At 37.4% G+C, this 24811-nt stretch overlaps 1 protein-coding gene across 2 annotated transcripts; it reads left to right on the forward strand.

Moving 5' to 3' along the window:
* Positions 1–14359: 14359 nt before the first annotated feature.
* On the forward strand, positions 14360–22902 carry Suv3 (Suv3 RNA helicase). Of its 2 annotated transcripts, none has more exons than XM_022081045.2 (13): positions 14360–14429; positions 15074–15296; positions 15381–15549; positions 15858–15969; positions 16887–17056; positions 17709–17983; positions 18562–18703; positions 18952–19110; positions 20769–20948; positions 21706–21854; positions 21975–22174; positions 22310–22425; positions 22594–22902. In XM_022081045.2, exons 1-13 carry the CDS (start codon positions 14375–14377, stop codon positions 22666–22668), a joined length of 2025 nt encoding a protein of 674 aa, XP_021936737.2. In that variant the 5' UTR covers positions 14360–14374; the 3' UTR covers positions 22669–22902. The 2 variants fall into 2 exon arrangements, with proteins under 2 accessions (XP_021936737.2, XP_021936734.2); XM_022081042.2 differs by lacking the exon at positions 14360–14429 and adding an exon at positions 14436–14858.
* Positions 22903–24811: the final 1909 nt, after the last annotated feature.

Consider the following 24811-nt stretch of genomic DNA (forward strand, 5'->3'; position numbering starts at 1 on the left):
CTGCTATAATATTCGCAAGTTAATCTGTAACCACAGATCTAAAGGCGTAGATTTTAAAATCCGCGCATTACTTCAGGCACTACGGCTTGTTACACCCGAATACAAAAATTAGTTCCACTACTTAATGTTTAAATAACTAAACATCATGTTTAAAGGTAACTAGTAGTTACAATTCTAATATAGGATAAGTAATTCACAAAACATATCCAAAAACCTTTGGTCTTGTTTGAATCTACGTGCGACTAATGTCACTAGAAGTATGAGAATATGTAACACGGGAAACTGTTGGATACTGTTCTTTTTCATAGTTTTGATGTCCTTGCAAACGTCGTAGAAGAGTGGCATATGACTAAAAACAAGACTTCACTTTAAAGTTTAATTCGTCCCACTTACACTTCACGTCATAAGGTTTATAGGATACCGCCAAGTTCGATAAAAGAGATATATCAAAAATTTGTTACACCTGTTATGTTCTACCCAACATTCTCCAACTTTCTATAAAGTCATTTTCCGAGAATCATTTATTCACATATTTTAAGAAAACTATCGACCGAAATATAATTGGAGTTATATAGACCGATGGCGTTCTGATTGTGACGCAGTTTTGACTTATGGGTGGATACCAACGTTTCGGAGGGGCATATTGCCTCCATCTTCAGAGCTAAATCATTATGCCATATAGAGTCATTATTTAGAACTTGTCGTGGATAACACACAATACAGTTATAAACAGCATTCTGTTTTTATAGAATTACCCCAAAGTTGTTTGTTTTCAGGCGTCGAATAATATGGATTCTTAAACTTTCATAGGCCTGGGGGTGAGTTTTAGAATTGTGGCCTCTGACGAGCTTATTGCACGAAGCTATGAAATTGGTGATGACGTACGCAGGGACTGACGGAGGAAAACCCCGAACGAAACTATACCACAGCGTCACCACAAATACTACATGAACTGCCCTGGGATTGAACTCGGACCTCCTCAATAAGTCCCAAAAACACTTAATCTATGAATAGTACGGCCATAAAATATTGTAGATTTTTTTTAAACTGAGTGATAAGGAGTCGTGGAAGGAATTGAATGTCCTACTTCAACCCTTTAAAGCCCCCTGATAACTTCATATGCCACCTGCTTTAACAATCAGAAACGCTGAATTTTGTGCTTTATAGGCAATAGTCCTAAGTTGAATTGGAAGGACCGAGGATAATCACAGACCTAACCTGTGAGATTATCTTTATTGTTTATTCAACGATGCTATCAGCAACTGCGACTATATCATATGATACGCTGAATACTAAATTACGAATTGGAAATGGCCTATCCCGGAATTTACGCAAAGTGATTCAAGAAAACCAAAATTCTCTCTCCGTATAGCCGGTTTTGGAGCAAACATTTTAACCCTTGGACCTCCAAAGTACGAAGCGGCAGTGTTGACCACTCGATCGTGGGTTTTGCAGTGAGGAAATACGAGCCACCAGACAAACTTTCGAACTGTTATCTGTGGAACAAGAAAAACCCACGTCGCGTTTCAGTAACAACGCTTGATAGGACACCAAACAAACAACGATTCTCCGCGATGTTGCAACACAATGACAACTGCACTTTGTGATGATTAATGGTTCTCCCTGTGTTGCGTTGATGACCTTCAACTGTGCTGGCTACAGAAGGTGCCTGACATTCACTGTTTCAGACCGCTCTTAAAAATTCCGGTCCAAACAACGTTGTGGCCGTTGCTTGATTATTTGGATATCAAAAATTTGTAAAAGAATTAGTTACTGATCAAGTAACGCAGTCATGAACACATGAAACTTCATTTCTGCTGACGTACAACGACACGCACAGAAAAAAATGTGGTTTTTACCAACAGTGTAAAATATTTTAGATAATATTTTGTTATTCGACATGTGGTTAGTGCCTAAATTGGTCAACTTACAGACGTATTTTAATTATCTTATATTTTATAAACAAAAACTCTTAAAAATTGATTCAAATTCATGGAATAAAACACAGCTATGATTTTAAATATTCTGAACAAAGAAAATTTAAATTAAAATCGTACGAAACTTGAGTATCGCAATAACAGTCGACGTATGAACAATTAGAAGGCAAATTTTGTATTGTGAAATTAAGAAAAGAAATTTATGTACTAAACAAGTAATCTGCGAAATGAAACAATCTCGATCAGTGTTTTCATGAAACTGTCCTATAGTATTATGTAATGAAAATAATTCCAGTAACTATTTCTGGCTCTATTGTGTCATAAAGTGACGTGTAACGTCGCCGTTCTCACGTCGTATTACTGTCAACATTCAGAAACATGACAATGGCACGGAAAACTACTGAAGTATTGAATATGAACATAGAAACCAATGCACAAGAGTGGACATATTCCTTGGACCAAACTAATCAACCAACTCCATAAAGCAGATACCTTCTTTGAGAAACTAGCAGTCGCTCAGCTAGTCAACAATTACCGCAATTTACGTACAGAACCCTAATGTTCATTGCTGTATTCACAAGACCTCGTCGCCGGTCCGTATCCTTAGCCAGATGAATCCACTCCACACTCCCTCACCCTGTTTCCCTAAAGTAAATGTTAAACTTATCATCCCATCCAGTCCTAGGTCTTCCGGATAATTTATTCCCTTCAAGGTTTCCAACCAAAATTTGGCATCACTCTCATGCATGCTACCCTCCAGCCCATCTCAAACTTGATCTGTATATCGTAATGATATCTGGTGAAGAATAAACATAATGAAATTCCTTACTGTGCAATTATATCCAGACTCCTGTTACATCATCAAGCGAGAAAAGTTACAATTTAAATTTCGCGGATACCATTTTAATCCAAAATCGAGTTTCAGGACTGACAGCAAAGGTTATAGTTCACCATCTCTTCCATAACCGAATGCGGCCCAACAGATTTCACAGAGTGGCTGTAAAACTAGACTAATATGTGAGATTTTGGGTTTTCACGGAGGCGAATATGAAGATGGTTTAATTTCTGGGATGTTGCGCCGTGTAGTCTGGTAGAAATTGACAGACGTTTCAGAAGTGGTTACTGTCACCATCATCAGGGCTGTAATGTACTTTGACTAAATTATTTTAATTATAGTCAGAATAATTCAACGTTACCAGATAAATATGTGCAAATAGAATGCGATATTCGTGATTTTGAATGAGTGTTTTCCGTTGCTTTGACAGACGCTTTACGGAAACGTCGATTTCAGTCGGTGCTGTAAAGTCCCACAGTTGTTCACAACCATTTTCACGGATGTCTGCGAAAGTCGGTCGAATTTGTTGGTCGTTCGTGTAACTTTCTCATTCGGAGACATCACTTACTATAGAAAGTGAAACTTGTACAGTCTTGGCACCCATGGGATCAGTTTGCTCGATTAGCAGAATAATTAACACAAATGAACGTGTTATCGTGTACCTCTATGTAACTAGAAACATCTTAGTCAAGAACGACGATATTTCAACCGATACAAAGCAAATTTTACGCCGAAGTTTGGAGGCAGTTATGTTTCTCCGAAACGTCGGTATCTACCTACAATCCCACATGGCGTCAGCGATCCAGAAGACCAACATTAACGTCTGAGGCACAACGAGGGAAGACGACAGACTGATGCTTATACGTTAAAAAATATTAACAATACCTGCCAACAATTTTATAAATAGTCAATCATAAATGAGACAAACAGAGGAAAACGGTACAGAAAAGATCAAAGCGATCATGTGCAAAGAAATAAAAATGGAATAATGACAACGCAGTCTTAAATTGGTAAAATTTTAGGTTCTCACGGTGGCGAGCATGAAGATGAAATATTACTGTGGAAAATATTAAGGTAACAGAACAATTTGAAAAGACAATCATCTTGTTTGTTCTCATTCACTGTTTGTTTACATGCATTGTTTGTTGTCATATAGTAATGTGTAATCAATATTGTTTAATATATACAATTAGCTTAAATTGTCGAGTCACCTCAGAAAGAGCTTCTGTTGTTTTCTCTTTGACAAACACCAAATCAAATGAGACCAGAAAGGTTACTATTTCTGAACGAGATATTTCGTGCATGTCATCGAAAAGGTTAATAGTAATATGCTCGATGTGAACTTCCATGATATCTAAGGTTCAAGCTTACTGATTGGCTGCTTATTTAGGCATGATGAATTAACTGCTTAGACTACTTTGTGTCGATATTAGAGATATGTACAGAAGATGTAAAAACTGTTGGAATAAATTGAAAGACAAATGAGAAATTTTCGGTAACAGCTCTTAAATTCAAGTTCCTTTTGGTGTGAGATAGAATTTCACAAATCTCACATGGACTGAATCAGGTTCGAATTCACGGCTTTGCGGAGAGAAGCCGGGTACTTACCGCCTTAGCTATGGCACGGAAAACTTACTGTTCGGACGCCTTGACCCTAGATTCATGCAACAATATCAGACAAACTCAGACCAATACAGGACGCTAGACGCGATTGTTTAAGCCAGGGGTTCCCAAATGTTATGTAAAAAGTGTTAAATCTTAATTTCTCCGGCGGTGAAGATATTGATGTTGTCGCAATGCCGGGTGGACGGCATTAAGGCCTTGGAGACCAACATTGACTTTTTTCAAAAGTGGGCCACTAGGTCAGTGGATTCTACACTCAAGGGCCGGACTGTCAAGGGAAAATAATGTCTGCGCCCAATATACAGATCTAAGACATTTCCATAACATGGTGGTATAACGAATTTGTTTAATTACGATATTTTTCTGGGACATTTTCCAATATCTCAGGTGCACATTTTATGCGTTTCATCGGACATAAATCATAATCAGACATGAATGGAGCAAAAATGTGGCAGTAGAAAGTATGATGACATACACCGACGCATATAAGGAAGATTTGCACGCACTTCATGTGTCGCATTTGTAATTCCTAAATAAAAGAGCAGTAGAGCGATTGATATAATAAACGCTTGCAGCTTATTTCGGGCTTATTTCCATTGCATAATATTAAGTATTTTCTATTCAAAAAGCTTGAATGAGACCCGTCACAGAGGATCTGATGTTAGTACGTTCTGTTAATTCTGCAAGCAACGATAAAATGGTGTATCTCATGTGCCCTTTCGTAACACCTAAACAATTTAAATTCCGAATTTTATTGGTATTTATGTGTTTCGAATTGCTTAAACTCTTTGAATACGACCCTCGTGTCTAAAGAACTGAGGGTACATTACGTAATGGTTGAAATAAAATACATTTTCTTTAAAATGGCATAACTTTTGGCATATTAAATTTCCTTCTATTGCATGCAGACTGACGGAAATCCTGTCCCTGTGCTTGAATAAGACCATGACGTGAAGACATGGATTACTCTACTCATTCTTAACCTTGGCACTAATTGGAGGTTGAGTGATCCGATTAACCTTCCAGCCGCTTTCCGTCGGTAAAACAGCCCCCGCCCGGTAAGCATTAGTAGGGGGCAGGATGTGGCCCACGACCGGTCTGAAAACTGTATGTGCCAGACGGTCCAAGAGGTAATTAAATTCACTAAGGTCAGAAGCTTCAGTTTTCCCGGACATTTGTAAGGAACGTAGTGCAAATACTGATTTTACATTTTCAAAATCAATGACTACTGGTCGGGCCCTGCACTTACTGTGTCCAAAAACTTTTGTGATACAAAATACGAATTCAGGGTCGGGGCTTCTTCCCGTCTGCAATTCTGGACATTCCGGTTAAATCATTTCATGAAGGGTACGAGAAGTGGAAAACATTGAAATAATTGTATCAGGCGTTGTGTAAAATATTTCCTTGACTATCTAACTTAAGGGACCTCTCGTATCGCCCCCTTCCCCTCCTCTGCCCTTTGGAAGTTGACCTTGAAACCAAACTTCAGCTCCAGTTTTGTTATGACCGGTCTTTGTTTGTGCTTACACGAGGAACTAGACAATGGTTAGGAGTTCTAACCGTAATTTAAAATTCTCTGAGTTACGATTTAAGTAAGAAACCAAAAATCAGCTAAGTAAATACTCATGTAACCTGCTTCAATTAAACGCTGATGTATCCGAAGAATCGACAATTTGACTCATTCTTTGACATTGACATGATCCAGTAAAATCCATTTAAATATAACTTTCTCGCTCACAAACCTTTTTAAATTCTCCCAACTTGTTCATGAAATTCTTTGCACATCGAAACTAAGTGAGATATTCATTTTCCTTGAAGCATCATACTTATTTTGAAGGACTAATACATATTATATTTGTTTGTAAAATGCTTTAAAATTTCATCCTAAAGAAAATTAAATGGCATTGTACGACACTACTCAGTACCGAACTTCATCAGGGCACCAGAACTATGTTGAGGTAACACGAATTACCAGAATGTTCTTTCTTTGTTAGATAACATTTTCTCGTATCTGTTATGACAAAGCATTATTAAGTTATATAATTTATCCTCTTCGTTTCCCAGTTAGGAATGAAAGTTGTGAAATAAAATGTCTTCCTCACATCTCGCTACTTTTGTGCTATGCGTTTCCTTGTATTTTGTTTTAGCAGTCATCACATTTGCAAGCCAGAACAGGGAAGAAGCACGACAAAATAGTTTTGATAAAGTCAGTCAGGGCCAGGATGAATGACGTAGGCCAACACGAAAAATGTAAGTTGAATTTCGAAGAACACGTGTCGTACGCGTTTTCCTTGAAAAGTAAAGACACGATAGTAATGTCTCGCCGGCTATTCTTTATGGGAATTTGCTCGTAGAAGATACGCTCGTGGTTTTATTTCAAACTCCGCTGGTAACACCTGCTTCCTTCCATGGTAATTACATATAGATGGGCAGACAATCAGCTAGGTATTTATTATAAACCCGTTTGTCATTGATTCCTGTTAGTCAGGTATATTTCTGACAGGCCTACAAGTTGCATCTTTCTATCATACAGAATGGTGACTTAAATAACTTAGGGGTTGTACGCATAAGAACATAACTTTTGACTTTTGAAAATGGCGCCAAAGACGTCAGAAATTAATGATCTTCGACTTCTGCGTCAAAGTACCTATGCCTGTGTCAACAGCTCCCAAAGACGGATTTGCCCCTTGCATAAAAACAGGGTTTTTTTAGAAATGAAAATTTCTTTGCAAATTTAATAGTACTATAACATTTATGCGGCAGTGACAAAGGAGGTACAATCTACTCCAAATTTAATTACTTTAATTATTGTGTAAAAATTCGATATAGTTAATCAACTGCAATAATTGGCGTGTGAAGGAGAAAATCAAAATTCTTCAAGCTACAATTATGTGTTGCTAGGATACTGACGGTAGAAATATGTGTCGTGTTATCGACGAATTTATTTCTCTGTATATTGAAATAGGAGCTAAACGTATGTATTCCCTAAAAAAAGTGTTGTTAAATACGTTTAAGTTAAATGAAAATCGTAATAGCTCGACAATTTTTGCTCAAGATTCTACAATATCACATATAATCAAAATTAGTTTACCCATCCTCGGGTTAATCCACTCATACAAACAGACGTACGGACGGAGTGATTTTACCAGGCGCTCCGTAGAGTTGCAAACGCTGGTATAGGATAGACGTGAGCTGATTTTCACATGCCTAACATTTATTGTACATCAGATATTATCATTCTGGGTCTTCAATTATGACCAAGTTTCACGATAAAACTAGTTGCCGAGTGTATTCACGAAAATCCTACACTCAAGTCTACAATCCTGCATGAAGGAGGAAACAAATATATAAATTCTTTCAAAATGATGTCACTTCCTGACGTATGAAGTAATTCTGAGAAAACAAGACAAAAAGAAAACGTCTTTTGTATGAATTCTTTTGAAAATGTACCATGATTTATAACACGTGAAAAGAAACGAATAAATACGGTTATAAAAGCGTGCCACGAGTCAAGAATACGTAGGCCTACTTCTGAGACAACAATTAATTAATATACGTGTTAAGAACAATAATAAACCGTTAGGAACCAAAAGTTTATATATTTAGTTTTGTTCTAGGTTTTCCAAATTTTGTCAAGTCTATGATCTGAAAGAGGTGATGTAGAATTTAATCTTTGTCTGTTGGAAACACTGACAGACATATAGTGAAAAAATCTGGTTTATTTAACAACTGCTAGTGTAACTCCATGGAGAAGAGACGTTCTTAAGAAACTCCTTGTCGCTTAGCTAGTCAAAAAATCTCTGAATTTAATGGAACCAGCATGCATAAGAGTGTAAATTAATTATATCGAATTTTATAATAAAATTACTCAATAGTGTAGTCGTATTTGCATCGCCCACTTTCGCATTCTGTAACTCAGATGTTTCGAAACATGACAGTAGTTACATTTCATTTACTTTTCGGCTCGTTTACAACGAAAAGTTTATTAGCTTCGCCATGTTTGTCTGTCCATATGCTAAAACGCAAGAATTAACGATCGGGCTTTGATGAAATTTTATATTTGAAAGTTCTACTAAAGTATTTCGACACACTCCAATACAAATTTATCGACTTTATAAAAAATATTGTGTGGCCACGAAATATAGATTTAATTAGGATCTACGACTTTTATTTTAAGTATTTTTATGTAATAAATAAGCACGCATAACATAAAACAAAAAATATATAACTTGCATGCGGCAAGATAAATTTTATAACAACAGATTTTAATCTAAAACGATAGACGTTAGTCTGCAATTAATTAAGACGAAGAGCATTCAAAATCCCATATTATGTGTTTGTTTAACTACGTGTACACCAAATATGAGATCTGTTCTATTAACTTAGGATTTCTTTTCTAGAAACAATAAAAATCACAAGTAAATCGCACGTCTGTTTTTAGGAACATTGGAGATAGCCTAGTCATCATCAGTTTATATTTGTCACAAGACCAGATGGCAGACAAACAGCTGGTTCCCAGCGTCTTCACCAAAATGGCAGCTAATTGATTTGTTCGAGGCCTTGAAATACCCCTGCCGGAGCCCCCTGTGAACAATGCCCACGGCAGTGCGTCGATACATCGATCTGCAGGAGGAAGGAAAATATTCTTTCATAGATCACAACAAAAAACAAATATTATCATGTATCTCCCTAACTATTGTTATAACTGTAATGAGGTGAGATCATGTCGCTATGGAGTCCGAATAGTTCATAATACTGTCGAGAATCGAACTGGGTACATCCGAAGTATAAGCGTAGAGCATTACAGCTAGTGTCTGCTGTGTAGGTGAGCTCAGTCACTACTTTTTGAAGGCGTGCAGGTAAATTTCCACCTGTTTTTAACATCAACATTACATGCATGTGTACCCTTATGATTGCCTCTAATCCAGGAGATTGCATGAATGAACTCGGGAGCGAATAAACCAGGTTTAATTAAATTTAATATTGGCGAATTTTACAAAAAATTGTCAAAAACTTTCCAGTTCCCATATAGATTGAGTAGTTTTAACAACCACTTTACATGAAGACATTACTACTTTTTTTAAACTCAACTCATACTCAAGTCCGAAGGAAGTTACGCAAACGGGTTTATTTTGCTCAGATAACATAAATATAAGTTGCATAAATTAAAATTTTGCTTACTTCGACAAATATTCATTAGAGCATTAATTAATTAATACTGATCAGTATGGTTAAGAATTACATCAATTGTCAACTTTCGTTTCTAAAAATTTAGTTCTGTCCCAAAGAAAACAACGCGTCTCTATTACAAAGATCAGCTAAGTAATGCTGTTTGAGAAAATAATCGTTGTTTAGTCTGAGAATCATACTCTGTGGATAAAATTCGAATTACAGAATGTTAAAGCAGATAACACAGAGTTACCACTGAACATTGAATGGCTAAACATAGGTAGTGACTTATTAGATTTCCTTACAACCTGGTTTCTAGGAAGAATGCTCTTCGAAACGGGTTTCGACGTTGCTGGGAATTCTAGGTAGCACACCGTTTTAAAATACGACAGACAATTAATATTCTGTAGGATCATGAAATGGCGAAGCAACTCTCACGTACAAAACCGTGGTCAGTAACCTGTGACATTGTTAAAGAGTCGATTATGATGCAACATTCACGAAGCAACCATTCCGAGTAAGGAAAACGAGGAACTTTGTTCGTCAGCAGCGAGGTTTATAGTAATTAGTTGCATTGCTGTAGTCGTTATATTTATTACTGTGGTTTTACGTGACATTTCTCTGCTTAAAATTTGCTTAAAATTGCTAGCCGCAATATTTTCATGGAAGATACTCGGATTCTGTTATGGGGCAATCCATGTTGGATGTTTTATGCATGAAGTGATAGCGCGCAGATTTTCCACCAAATACTTTGTTCCGCCCTTGTAATCATCATTCCACCAATGCTCCGTACTCTCCTGGCATCATCATCATCATCATCACTAGGGACTGGTAAAATACATAAAGTTGATCATTATTTGTAACCTTCTCTACCGCCCATCCAGGAATTCAAATCATTTATACATGTGGGTATCAATAATTCAGTCATGGACCAGTGAAGAAGAAACAATCACATTTCGAAGACCGATATCACGTTTAAACGTAATTATTACCAATATAAGGAGTAATTCCTTTGTTTTATAAGAAATAGTTCGTTATCACAAATACTGAATATTCGAAATTAAGAATTATGAATCAGGAAATATGAAATAACTAGCGTAAAATGACCCCTCAGACATTTTTATGTAATTCAATTATTGATTTTATCCAACAAAAAGCAATTAGAATGGTATGGACATACAAAAAGGATGACAGAAGAGAGATTACCGAAGGAGGTCATGGAATGGGTACCGCCTGGAATAAGGAAAAGAGGACGTCCTCCAAACACCTGGATTAGGGAATTCAATCAATAATGAGGGAGAAAAACATCGAAGAAAATTTGTGGGCAGACAGACAAGAATGGAGAAGAAAAATTAGAATGTAAAATGTTAAATTCAAATGTAACCTTGGGTACCGGAAAAATGTATAAAAATTGTTAAAACGGAAATAAATAAATAAATAAATATAAATATATATATTTTTATGTTCAGCAGAATTATCTTTGCAAATCGCATTAAAAGTACAACATTGATAACATTTCTCTTTTAAGTCAATTCAATGTGAAGACATCTTCACGACGACTAAAGTCACATTTCAACCAAACGCACCATCAAAAAGCCGACTGCCTGACTCCAGATTACAGACCCGTTCCTAACGCAGGCTACGCCATACCTCACCACAGCCTCATTTGCATTTATTGCTACCAGAGTCACTATCGTCAGAATTTAATTTCAATTTTCTCCACATCGCAGAATTTGCAAACCCCCCCCCCCCCCCCCCCCGGTCCATACTCTCATTCTGCAACCAGTCACATTTAAAGGAGAAACGAGGCAAATAGTGATGTCAAAGCAAAATAATTACTGAATGAAACAAAACAAGGCAGAAGAGGATAGTGGGAAGACAATACATTTTTCTAGCGTCTATAAATTAATACTAAATAGAATTTGCAGTCGGACATAAACTAAATCACAGACCGGCAGTGGTACGCAGCTCATCTGTTGAGAAACACTTTTACGAACAGCTCTGAAATAAAAAGAACAATAAATAAATAAAGCAGAGAGAATTTCCATCACTTAATCTTTCCAGTTACCTCATCAGGTTAGTAATTCAGTACAGTTAAGAAAGTCAATATTTTGTAATGTATAATGTTTGCTTGTGATAAACAGTGCCTTGTACATTAATAAGACAATAAATTCAGCAGCAGTGACAGTTTCCGGAGCTACCAACCTTCAACAATAGCAACAGTTAGAGATGTGGCTATTGACAAAGGCGTGCCTACATAACAAAGCAAGCAGTTTAAGAATTTATAAAATTGGAAACAACTGAAAAAAAAAGTGAGAACGGGTGTATTCTGTGAGGATGTGGTTGTGATGCTATGTGGATTGGTGGGTACAGAGCAAGGTTTCGGAGGCCTCCACATTCAGAGCTGAAGCCAGACACGTTCTTTTCTATTTACAATTCTGCAAGACGCTACAACCTAGAAGATCAACGTCGACGCTGTGCTTAGTAAATAAAAGTGACGACTTTTTACTCGAGATCTATCGATTTATCTGTCTGTATATTTATTCGTTGTTTCCCAGTGCAGAACGCTCCGTATTAAAGTTTTCGAATAATCTCCTCATAAATTGGCCTTAAATCATAGATAATTTGTAACATTTCTAATGAAAATATACCATTAATGAAAACCATAAACCGGATGACGCCAAAAGCAAACGCTTTTGATAGTAGTTTGAGTGAGAGAAGACTGGGAAATAAGGTTATGTCCGTCGGGTCTCAAAGTCCAGTCAGTCTGGAAGGTGTTTCTGTGGAAAATGCAGTCTTCAAGTTGACAATCTTAATCCTGCTGTGATCTAATTAGCAATTCATCGGAGCACTACTGGGGGCATGTCCTTGAACTGCTGCCTTGTAACGACGTAGCAACTTCCAGCACCTCACGACACCAAACCACGTATTATTAGGCTATGTTAATATATATGAACGCGTGTGTAGAACCAACGTGTATAATATGTATTTATGCATAAAATATGTTCAAATTATTCGTATTTCGTTATGAGTTTCATCTTCATAATTTTTGTGTTCTTGTACTGTTATCACAGAACTGTGTACATGTCTATGGCGAATATTGCTTTTCTCAAAAATTTTAATATATTAGTGCATTATAATATACGGTATCTCACGATGAAGAGTTTCATGCAATCTTATTGTCATTTGTATGTCTTTTATGTATAAGGTACGTTCGTAATAATCTTCATACTTCGTTTTATTTACATTTTAATTTTCTGTAATAAATAGAAATACTTTAAGGATGGACATTGATTCTCAGCTGTAATTTGTTTTATGTCGCCTCAAATAAAAGTCTCTCGTAAGCATTATGCAAGTGTTCTCATCTTTAAACAAAACTTTCGAACAGGTACTTTTACTGAGATTCAAGTAAATTATGAAAACAAATGTCAGTATAAACGGTCTACCGCCTAAGGTTTGCACTTGGTACTTCTGAAATCAGAAACAAATCCTTGTAGGAGCACAAGGGGAGAGGAAAAGAAAAGACCAGTGGGTGCATGGTGAAGATAACTTGCACGGAACGAAGCTGCATGTAATACGCTTTTCTCTTGACAAATCTTCGATTCGATCGGGCTAAATTCCCTGTAAGATGGCTTGTTACGCCACTCTTTGCGATTGGCATACAAAGCACGTTCGATGGAGGGGGGTGGGGTGGTTATTGTGTAGACTGTTGGACCCATTCGCAAATTGCAGTAACAGAGGACGTGCAGTCTCTCACACCATTGTTAAGCGGACCACTACAAAAGAAGAAGAAAGTAAACGCCATCTTAATTTGCTTTGGCACAATATCAAATTCGAAACTAATAGCTGCAACTGGAGTAATACTGATGGGCTTTCTCACAAGACACGCCCATCCGACATCAGCAGATCGCCGGCCAAGAAGCAGATATGTGTGTACATTTTACTGTTCACAAAATGTTAGAATTATTAAATCCAAGGAGGATGCGATAGGAGGGGAATGTAGCGCGAATGTGAGAGATCATAAATGCGTACGGTGCTAAATTTTGGATGTAAAACATGATGGGAAGAAAAATACCATTCTAAACATCTAGGCATTGATGGGTGGATGAAATTATAATTGAATTCGTCTGCTTGTTCTATAAAGACTTGTTTATTTAACGACAAAGATAAATGTAATTTCTATGTGCTGCATGAAAGACGTGCAGGAGTAATTTTAAATTATAACAGCCTTTGAATGCTATTTCGTTGCAGTTTGGTAGTGACAGATATTAAATTATTGAATTTCATCATTATGAACAATGCAAGTTTAATTTCTGTTCGTAAACTTCCAGTCATAGTTGGTGGACTGTTACTGTTTCCTCCATTTTCCCTACCGTGAGTGTTTCAGACCCTGTAAGATTTTATTCTGTGACAGACAACTGGCAATTATTAAACTGTTTTTAATGTCTGGTTTAAAAGTAAGACATACTGATGCAATATATTCTGACCGATCGCAGTGGTCGCTCAGCCTAACATGTGGGTTTCAACTGCGCATGAAGTGGAATTGCGGGTTCGAATCCCACTGGAATCTTTAGAGTCTTTTTTGGGTTCTTTCCGTGTAGGCAGAGGGTTTGCGACGAACTGCAAATAGTCCTACTAAACGTCGAAAAGGCTGTTACAAGACTAATTGGAAAACTCAAAGCCCAAATAGTTCTAGAATATTACAGACCTTCATGCTCCCAATGTGTACACCACGAGTCTCTTTAGATGGCAGCATAGTACTAACCACCTACTTGTCCCATCTAGTGCATACGTGTTAAACCCTCTAGTTATGAAATCAGCTGACAGATGGCAGAACAGGCCGCACCACGCAACAAAAGAAAAACGTACGTCCGTTTCTGGTTTTAGAGCGTGGTATAAGGAGTTTTGAAAAGATGAATTATTATTATTTATGTGTATTTTAAAAGTTCTTCGTTGGTAATATATATGTGTATTAAACATGTTTGCCCGAGGAAATAAATTATCACTACGTTCATTAGCCTTAATACAGGCAAATAAGGGAGGAGTTTCTTTTTGTAAATTTCGATATAAGTGGCATCGAACGTTTGAAACTTCTTCACAGTGTTGTGGGAAAAGAGATGATACAAATTTTTCATCATTGTTTATTCCTGTACCTATAAAGCCAAATCCAGATGACATTAATGTTGGTGCTGAATTAACGGGTTCACTGAATAAATCAGACTTACTGAAAGTTTTAAATAAATTTTACCAAAAGAAGGAAACAAAAATATTGGCTTTGGAAAATGGCCTCGACAGTATGTATATAATAAAATGCTCTTCATTACTCTTTCACAATTGCAACAATTGATACTGATAAACATAATGAATCATTGATTTACACTATGGTGACCACACGTACCTGCCTCTTGAGTGTATCATCTGTAGTTACTAGACCCCCCCCAACATGAAACATGCAAAATTTCTGCCCTCCCCCTTTCAACTTTTAATTATGAGATATACTTTATTTCAGATTATCTCCTTCATCAGGCTTATGTAAGTTTCCGTCGATACTGTTTAGAGGCAGAAGCATTGCCTGTTGACCTTCATGTTGTTATAAGTGACATTCTTCAAGGAGCAGGTCATACTGATGATATATTTCCTTATTTTCTGCGTCATGCAAGACAGATGTTTCCTCACCTTGAGTGTATGGATGATCTTAAGAAAATTAGTGATTTAAGAAGCCCAGCAAACTGGTAATTTTTTTCCACTTAACATGGAATTTCATTGCATTTGAAATGCATACAGTGATTTGTGTACTACAGTGTTTTGTGTTAAAGGTATCCTGGTGCACGAACCATTGCAAGAAAAATTGTGTTCCATGCCGGTCCTACAAATAGTGGGAAGACGTTTCACGCCTTGGAAAGATTCTTGAACTCAAAGTCTGGAGTGTATTGTGGGCCTCTGAAACTCTTAGCTTCAGAAGTATTTAACAAGAGCATTGAAAGGGTGAGTTAACATAACATGTCTATGTGATTATTTAATTTCTAGCTAACTTTGTTACACAGTCACCATGATCCCTTGTTATTCAATGTAAGGAAAAATTTAAATAAAGAACTGGTTCAATAGATTTTCATAGTTTATTAGTTTCCATGCTGTAGTGAATCACAGTATAGTGTGACAAATGTATTTTATTCAAACAGTCTTGTTTCCTTAGTATGATGTCAGCAGTATGTACACTATTAGATGCTTCAGTCAAGCTCCCCTATTTAAATGAAAGGATGAAACATTTTGATCACTGTATATCATTATTGCAGGGCACGCCTTGTGATCTGGTGACAGGAGAAGAACGAAAGTATGCTGAAGCTAGTGGCAAGCCATCAAGCCATGTGTCATGTACTGTGGAGATGACATCTGTCAACATTCCATGTAAGTGAGCATTGTGATCAGTAGTTGCTTTTTACAGGTACTGGTGTAAATACTTTTGAAGTAAAAGTTTTGATCATCTTCTTATTTAATGACACACTGCAGCTCAGACTATATAATGTTGAATGATGTGACGATTAATAAAAAAAATGAATTGGGAAGACTGCGGAACGAAGCCATGGTGGCCTAATTTAAGGTATTATTCCTCTATTCACCTGGAGTAACTAAAGAAAACATCTAAAACATCAGCCATATTAGCTAGTCTATGAGCCAAGATTTTAACCACGGACCTGCATATGATGCAGGAATGCAAACTAGCTGTGATCTTGTTAATTTTATTACAGGTATGTGTAAACATTGCAGGATTTGAGGTTTTCAAGGTGATATGAATATAGATGGTGGTCTTCTATGTTGTTGTGCTGTGTGGAATTTTGGGTGTGTGGACACAATGTGACTCTGTCAGTACACAACCAAATTCTTCACAGTGCAACAGCTCAGAAAATAACTATGTAAACATGGTAAGTATTGGCTTAAAAACTCAATAACATTGTCTGTCAAGATGGATGCAGTTCGATTTACTATGTGGGTAATTTAAAATTTTATGTATTTATAATATGAAATCATTTTATTCTGTATATACTGAAATGTGGGTAATTCGTTAAATATTACAGTCTCTCATAGAGCAGAAATGTGTAATGGAAAATGATAAATGATTTTTAAGCAATGATGGAATGACAGTTAGAGACAACCAAAGTACCTGGAGGTAAGCCTGCCCAGTGCCACATTACACACAACAGATCAGCCATGAACTGCCCTTGAATTAAATTCAAGCGTCTTCACAAGCTATTTGACCTATGCCACGGCGAGACTTTAAACTAAGGAGAGTTTATTGTGGTAAAGATGTTAATTATGTTCCACAGATGAGGTGGCCATTATTGATGAGATCCAGATGATGAGGGATACAGGGCGAGGCTGGGCATGGACTAGGGCTCTGCTTGGTGTGATGGCTGAAGAGGTTCACGTGTGTGGTGAGGAGGGAGCTATTGAGCTAGTCCAGTCTCTCTTGTCAACAACAGGAGAGGATATCGAGGTGTCTGCTTTTCTCTTAACTTGTTATCTTAAGTTGCAGACAGGTATGAATTATATAATGAAGAAGTTCTCTAGGACTGAAGAATTCTGTGTATTATGTCCTAAGTGGTGCATTGATTTATGTGCATGGCTGGGTACATTATTAAAGTTTTGAGCCAGAAACATTGTAATAATAATATAATCACTATGCACTAAAATAACTGTTCAGATCATAACAGTTTGTGCTTGTGCCCAACACACAACTTTAAGTCAATGTAATTTTGACTAGACCTAAACTTATGGCAGAAGATATGGAAAGTTTGCCTCTATCCTGTCATCACCAATGTAAGAGCACCTACTCAATGGGAGTCCTGGACTGTAACATTTTGTCATTGAAGCAGAAAAAATTCCCATAATATTATGCCCTGAACTTCACTCAATTAACATGGATTATAGCAGTTTTTCTGTTCTTCGATTCTGGAATTCAGCAGTAAAATTATTCAGACTAATAAACTAGGAGTACATGTCAGTGTTGCTTTTGTTTGCTGTTAAATGGTGTTTACTAACAAGTTGAAGCAAGAGGTTCCATATGAACCTGCAAACTCTGTATTGAAAATCATTGTGAATATGACTTTAAGGGTTTTACAACCTTGGCTCTATATGCACATGTGCAGGTACGAAAATACAAACGCCTGACAGATTTGGAGGTGGAGGACTCGGCAGTTGGCTCCATGGATGCGGTGCAACCTGGAGATTGCATTGTTTGCTTCAGCAAACATGACATATACTCAATATCACGGGGCATTGAAGCCAAGGGGCATGAGGTTGCTGTTATTTATGGTGGTTTGCCTCCAGGCACAAAGCTTGCACAGGCCCAGAAATTTAATGACCCTGAGAACTCCTGCAAGGTTCTGGTAGCTACGGATGCCATTGGCATGGGATTGAACTTGTGAGTCACACCACATCATAAATTTGTTTATACTGTTTTGTGTACCACTTTGTAACAGTGGGTACCGCATGAACATTAATTGTGAATCTGATATTGACGGGATAGAAGAAGAGGTGTGGTGGTTGAGCCTTTCTTCATAATCCTTGAATGTTCTTTGTTTCCTGTTTCTTAGTGTGTGTTTTCTAACCATATATTGAAGTGATTCATTAGAATGGATCACAAGTATAATTAATCACGTACATTAGATAATTCTTCTTCACAGTATTGAAAGGCACAAAAATGTGGTAACCCATCTAAGTTTTACATGTTCACCATCTACTTAACATTATTGTGAGAACTTAAAGATTGGGGTGATGCCTGGATATGTGACTGACTGTAGAACAAGATCGCTTACAGCATGGTCTTTAATTGGCATATTATATTAACTCCTTAGGGATGATTGTGGATTGAGCATTCTGATAGACTGAGAAACTAATGGAAACCTTACCGAGATGACATGTCAACCTTCTGAATACGAAACACGAGCACTAGCTACTATACCGTGATGTTCAGGCCTAGATGTTCCGTTCATTTTACAGGAGCATCCGACGTGTCGTGTTCTACTCCTTGATGAAGCCGACAGTCAATGAGAAGGGAGAGAAAGAGATGAACACCATTTCAGTATCACAAGCTCTGCAGATTGCAGGAAGAGCTGGACGGTATGGCACACAGCACATGAAGGTTTGTGCATTTCAATGTAGGCATTATAAACTGATATTTCTTTCCTAATAAATAAATAACTGAAACTGGGTTGGACAGCTTCTTCCTCATACTGTAAATGTGTATTTAATATGCTATGAGAAGGGAAACCACTTGCAAAAAAGAGAAGAGCATTCATGAGAGCAGTCATAAAGAGAGGTACCAATGGTACAAAAAACTAATTAATTTGCAGGTGTGAATTTCAGTTATTGAGCGCTGACTTCTTGCAGGGCTTTGTAACAACATTTAAACCAGAAGACTTGTGGACACTCAAGAATTTGCTGTCGCAGTTGCCAGAACCCATCACCAAGGCAGGCCTGCATCCCACAGCTGAGCAAATAGAGTTGTATGCCTACCATCTGCCCAATTCAACACTGTCGAATCTTATGGTACTGTCATTATGCCAACACAACAAGCTGCAGTTTATTGATGTGTACATATAAATGCAACAAGGTTTGAAAGTCATACAGACTGAGACTGAGCTAGTAGAATCTGAAAGTTTAAAATCATCAACACAAAAGCTTGCTATTGGACAAGATATTGCTTCAGTTCCCACCGCCTCTTATCCTCATGACCTAAGATCCAGCTTAATGTTATCCTCCCATTTAATTTTCTGTCTTTCAAGTGGATATTTTCCAAGAGGCTTCCTAACCATCGGTGATTAGCACACTAGCCTAGTATTTAAATGGTTCTGGTTTGAAACTTGACCATCAGCACTAATATTAAAACTAAAATGTTATAACAAATCTGTCAGTATAATGACAATCACCTGAAGATGGAAGTGTATCCTAAAACATCATGTATATCAAATATACTTCAGACAGTGGATAATGTCTGACATAATGTTGGTACAATAGCTGATGTGTACTTCACTGTCCTTGTTAAATCATCATCCACTGACATTTCTGCCAATGTATTATAAAGCCACTCTTTTCTGTCCTGCCATGAGCTCCTATTGCTTGTGTGTCCACTCTTTCCCTGCTTTCTTCTGTGTATCTTTCTTCACTTGGTCTCTCCACCTTGTTCTTTGTCTTCCCAATGGGAATTTATTTAAACCCTTCACTTATTATCCTCTCAAAGGAAGTGTATGGTTGTCCATGTGTAACATTTGTTTGTGTTGGTGTGTCCTCAGTTTCATCAACTTTTCTTGTTAATGTTTCTCGGTAATTGTAGATCTTGTCTAATTTCCTGGTATCATATAATTTCTTCATTCTTTACTACTATCAGTACCTTTATCCCCACTGCTTGCAATCTACTTACATCTATGCCAGTTCCTATCAAAGTTTATTCTTCATATGTAACAATAGGTTTAAAACAATGTATATCTTTTCTGAAATTTTCCAGTTCCAAATGATACCTATAGTAGTTTGGTAAAATTTCTGTGTTATGAATTCTCCTTTTTGGTAAATTACGTTTTTATAAGCTGTCATGTAATATATTTTTATTTTCCAGCCTTTCTTCTTCATGTTATGATCAGCGCATGTTAAGGTTTTTATTTCGGCATTTGTATTTTTCTGCTGTTAAATAGTTGGTAAAACAGTAATGTCTTAGGTAGGCCGCACGCTGGCATGCGTCAAGACATGTAACAGCCAAAGAAAGGAGCACAGTTGAAACTAATGAGGTTATGAAAACCGCCGCACACCGGTGTGAGTCATGATGCTGGCGTCAGCTTCATGCTGCAGACACGTGCAGCTAGACTCAGCATGTTCCTTTTCTGTGCGTCAGGACTGAGACATCAGTACTCAAGTAACAGCACCAGTGTACGTTATCAACATGAGTGAAGAGCAAACAAATATTAAGATAGTGCAGACGGTTGAGAAATTCCTGGTAATATATGATTATCAACTAGAGAAGATGTGATAAGACGCAGACACATGCTGCTTCGGTGTGCGGACTCGAGTCTGAATCACGAATGAAGTGAGAATGTGTCTCTTGTCTTGACGCAGTTGGTGTGCGGCCGCCCTTACAGTTGTTTAAAGTTCATTAGACACAATACATTGTTTCTTAACACAAGGAGACTTCCCCCCTTTTTTTCTTGTCTTGCCAGGATATTTTTGTTACACTGTCTACAGTAGATGACTCTCTGTACTTCATGTGTAACACAGAAGACTTCAAGTTTCTGGCAGATATGATTCAGCATGTCCCCCTTCCTCTTCGTGCCCGGTATGTCTTCTGTTGTGCTCCAATCAACAGGAAGTTACCATTTGTCTGCACCATGTTCCTCAAGGTAATGTTGCAGTGTATGATATAATAATATAAAGTGTAAATTTAAAGACCATACTTGCCATCATGATTAAGTACAACATTAACAAAAGTTATTGGGTATGTACTTTGAATACCCCAGCATTAGACAAATATTAGCAGTACTGTTTTACCCCTAGGGGGAGAGTTGCAATATCCATTGAATTTGAAACTGGGTGTGCCTCATACATGAACTAAAAATTGAACCTCACCTATCGGTCAGTGTCACTTTACTGACTCATAAAGTTGGTGGTGAGGAATATATGGAAGTGGGCATGACACATTGAGACTCATGAAAGACATGCATAGGCACATCATAAATGTGCTGGAAAAATGTCTAAAAAATATGTGACAAGTTCAGTAACATTCACAACAAGAGGACAAGCTAGTGGTACTAGTCATTTATCAGAGTTGATAAAATATATAGAGAAATTTAATTACTCATCGCCTGGAAAGAAATAACATCTGGTCTTCCACATGGTAAGATATGAAAAGTCTCATCTTATGTTCAGTCAGTCATACTACATCTTTTGTAAGTAAAAACCTCTACTGTGGATGGATGTCATTTACTTCCGTATCAAGCCATCTTAAAAATTAACACAAGCAAGAACTCACAACTGAATATTACTGGGACAAAAGAAGGCATCTAAATGCATGAACGTTAAAACCAACCAGCCAAAATTCAGGTGCTTTAAATGTGTTAATAAATATGATAAAAGTGTGCATGTGTACTACTGTTGCAGTTTGCACGGCAGTACAGCAAGAACGAAGCACTGTCTCTGGACTGGCTGTGTCGTAACATTGGCTGGCCGTTTGCTTCTCCCAAGACTATTATTGATCTTGTCCATTTGGAAGCTGTGTTTGATGTTCTGGACTTGTATTTGTGGTTCAGGTATGATGGGAGTCTTATTTGGCTGTAACTAAATGACCAGTTAGTACTAATATTGACCCCAGTTTTTCAATATTCTCATCTTGCTAGCCAAATGATAAGACTTTTATTGTCTGTATGCAGTTATCGCTTCATGGATTTATTCCCAGCTGCCAGCCTTGTACGTGATATGCAAACAGAGCTTGATGCCATGATCCAACAGGGTGTGTTCCAACTAACTCGCCTTCTCAAGAACTCTGAGACAGGTGTCAGTAGTGGAACGTTAGCTGCTATAGATGAAGATGACTTTGCTGTTAACCGACGGAAGCAATCCTATCTCCGAGGTAGTGTGCCATGATTGATGTTCTTTTTTGTTCTTTCCAGCACTTATTAATTCATGCGAGTATATACAGTAATTTATTAATGGATAGTCATAATTTGCAGTGAGTATTGATATATTTAAATTTTAAAAATTGTAGAAACAAAAAGCAGTGAGATGCTCCAAATTGGACGAGGTCGCCTGACAGAGAAGCTTCTTGCACAGGGTTTACTTACACCAAACATGCTGCAGGAATTACGCAGAGAGTGGACACAGGTATGTTGGATCATTTGCTCATTTGAACTTCATGTGCATTCATCTTTGCGTCTTTCTGTTCACCTTTGTATCTCCAATATAGTTCTTTGGAGGTGAATTCATGTGGTGTGGCTGATAGGTATGCAGTTTGTAATTTATTTTCTTCGAAAGTGAATTTGTTTCTTCCAGACTGGTTACAGTGAACCTGATGATTCTCCACCTTCACATACAAAGAAACCACGACAAAGGAGAAAACCCAAGTAAATATTTCTCTCCATATTACTGCAGCTGTGAGTCTTCAAAAGTTGGTATCAGTAAACAATTTCCACTGTATAGTGTGATGTGCTGTAAATCACTGTCAGTGGTTGTTTAGTTCAATATCCTTGTAGTGTATGTAAGAGGGCACTTAATTACCAACTTTACATGCTGTAAATATGATATTTTGCTGAAGTGTTGGCTTCTTCTGATCTTGAATAAATTTTGAAATTGGACTTGGAAGGGATGTGCATAATCTAAATATTTTAATATACCTTATTTTCGCTTGTTTTAATGACTAGTACTTTGAAATGGTACTCTGTCCTCATATCCCAAATCATCTATCTGATATTATGAGGTCTGATCTGAAACACTGAAGCCATGTGTTTCTAAAGAGGGATCATCAGTTCAATGGTGTGACATACCAAGGGAGGCATAATGTTATGCAGTACATAAAATTTATGAAAGTAGACAGAGTACTTACCATTTCTGGATCTGTTCTCCTTTACTATGAACTGGTCCAGCTTGAACCACAATCAGTAGAAGACAATGGGGCACATCAAAGTTCTGTGAAACAAAATATCCAGTGCGTATTATTTCACATGTAATCCTCATCTGTTGCTGCCTAACCTTCTACTTAAGAAGACCACTAATCAAAATGGGTTTAAAAAAATAGTAGTTAGTTATATATAAAAGAACTCTGTTTTCATCAAATTCATAATGTGTCAAAACCTCATCACATTTATTAAAATGTGTATCCTCTAGATATCCAGTGCAGTACATAACTAGAAATGTAACACATTTCCAATTCATCCGTCTTCACTGGTCTATAGTATGGCATGAGAAGAGTTCAAGAAAATTAATGATGCCCAAACCGTCTACTTCTGCATCATGTCAGTGCTCTCTTCTTACCAGAGGTGTGTGAACGTCTATATCTTCAAACTCAGACCTAGTTTCTAAACTCAAAGTTCATTAAGTTCAAATCTGAGTGTTATTGCAAATTCCAGCAGAACACTTGCAGTTCATAATGCCACCAGATTTATCTTATCAGTAAAGTGCTTTATGAACAGCCCACTAAAATAATGTATGAAAGATATTTATCCATTTAAGTTTTGCACATTTTGTCTGAACATCTTCCAATATTTCTTAAAAATTAATTTTGGACTTCAAGTAAGGTGGCCATTATTGTTTAATTTTGAATTTTAGATTTGTCAGAAATCTGTTCATACACAAAATATTGTCATAGTCCTAATTTGGAGTTTCATGCAGAAATGACTGCACAGAACCGAGTACAATTAAATTTCATTAAAATCCCTTCACTAAAGGTGCAGTTTTCTTTTGGACAGTGACAGCAGTCAATTCTAGGTGGCTTTCAAAATACGAGGGTGAGTCAAATGAAAACCGTAAAACTGAGATAAAAATTCGAAATATCGCGCCATTGTCCTATAAGTTGGCAGACATGTTACCAATGCTATAAAGAGTATCCTATAGGTGGCAGTATAATGCAGACAAACAGAACGCCATCACAGTGCGAGTTTGAAGATGGCTGCTCCACTAGTTATATGTGCGAAAGAAGAACAACGTTCTGTAATTCGTTTTTTGATCAGTGAAGGTGTGAAACCGATTGAAGTTCATCGACGGATGAAGGTTCAGTATGGTGATGCATGCTTGTCACAGCAGCAAGTGTACGAGTGGAGTAGAAAATTCAGAAATGGCGTAACTCTGTGGCAGACGCTCCTCGCCCGAGTCAGGCGCACAGAATTGTGACCCCTGAGTCTATTGCAGCAGTTGAAACCCTAGTGATGGAGAATCGCCAAGTGTCGGTGGATGAAATAGCCGAAACTCTTAACATGAGTCACGGATCAGCACACCATGTCATTCATGATGTGCTCCAGTTTCACAAAGTGTCTGCAAGGTGGGTGCCACGGCAGCTGACTCCAGAATTGAACCAACGACGTGTTGACGCCTGAGAATTTCTGCGGCTTCCTTTCGAGAATCGTTACTGGCGATGAAACTGTGCACTACCACCAACCGGAAATAAAGAGAACGAGCAAGGAATGGCGTCATTCCTCATCACCAAAACCCAAGAAGTTCCGGACGCAGCCATCTACAGGGAAGATTATGCTGACTCTCTTTTGGGGCGAACGAGGCG

This window comes from Zootermopsis nevadensis, unplaced genomic scaffold, assembly GCF_977971745.1.
Source record: "Zootermopsis nevadensis isolate Lab colony 2312 unplaced genomic scaffold, Znev_1.0 Znev_ptg000061l, whole genome shotgun sequence".
Classification (NCBI taxonomy): domain Eukaryota; kingdom Metazoa; phylum Arthropoda; class Insecta; order Blattodea; family Termopsidae; genus Zootermopsis; species Zootermopsis nevadensis.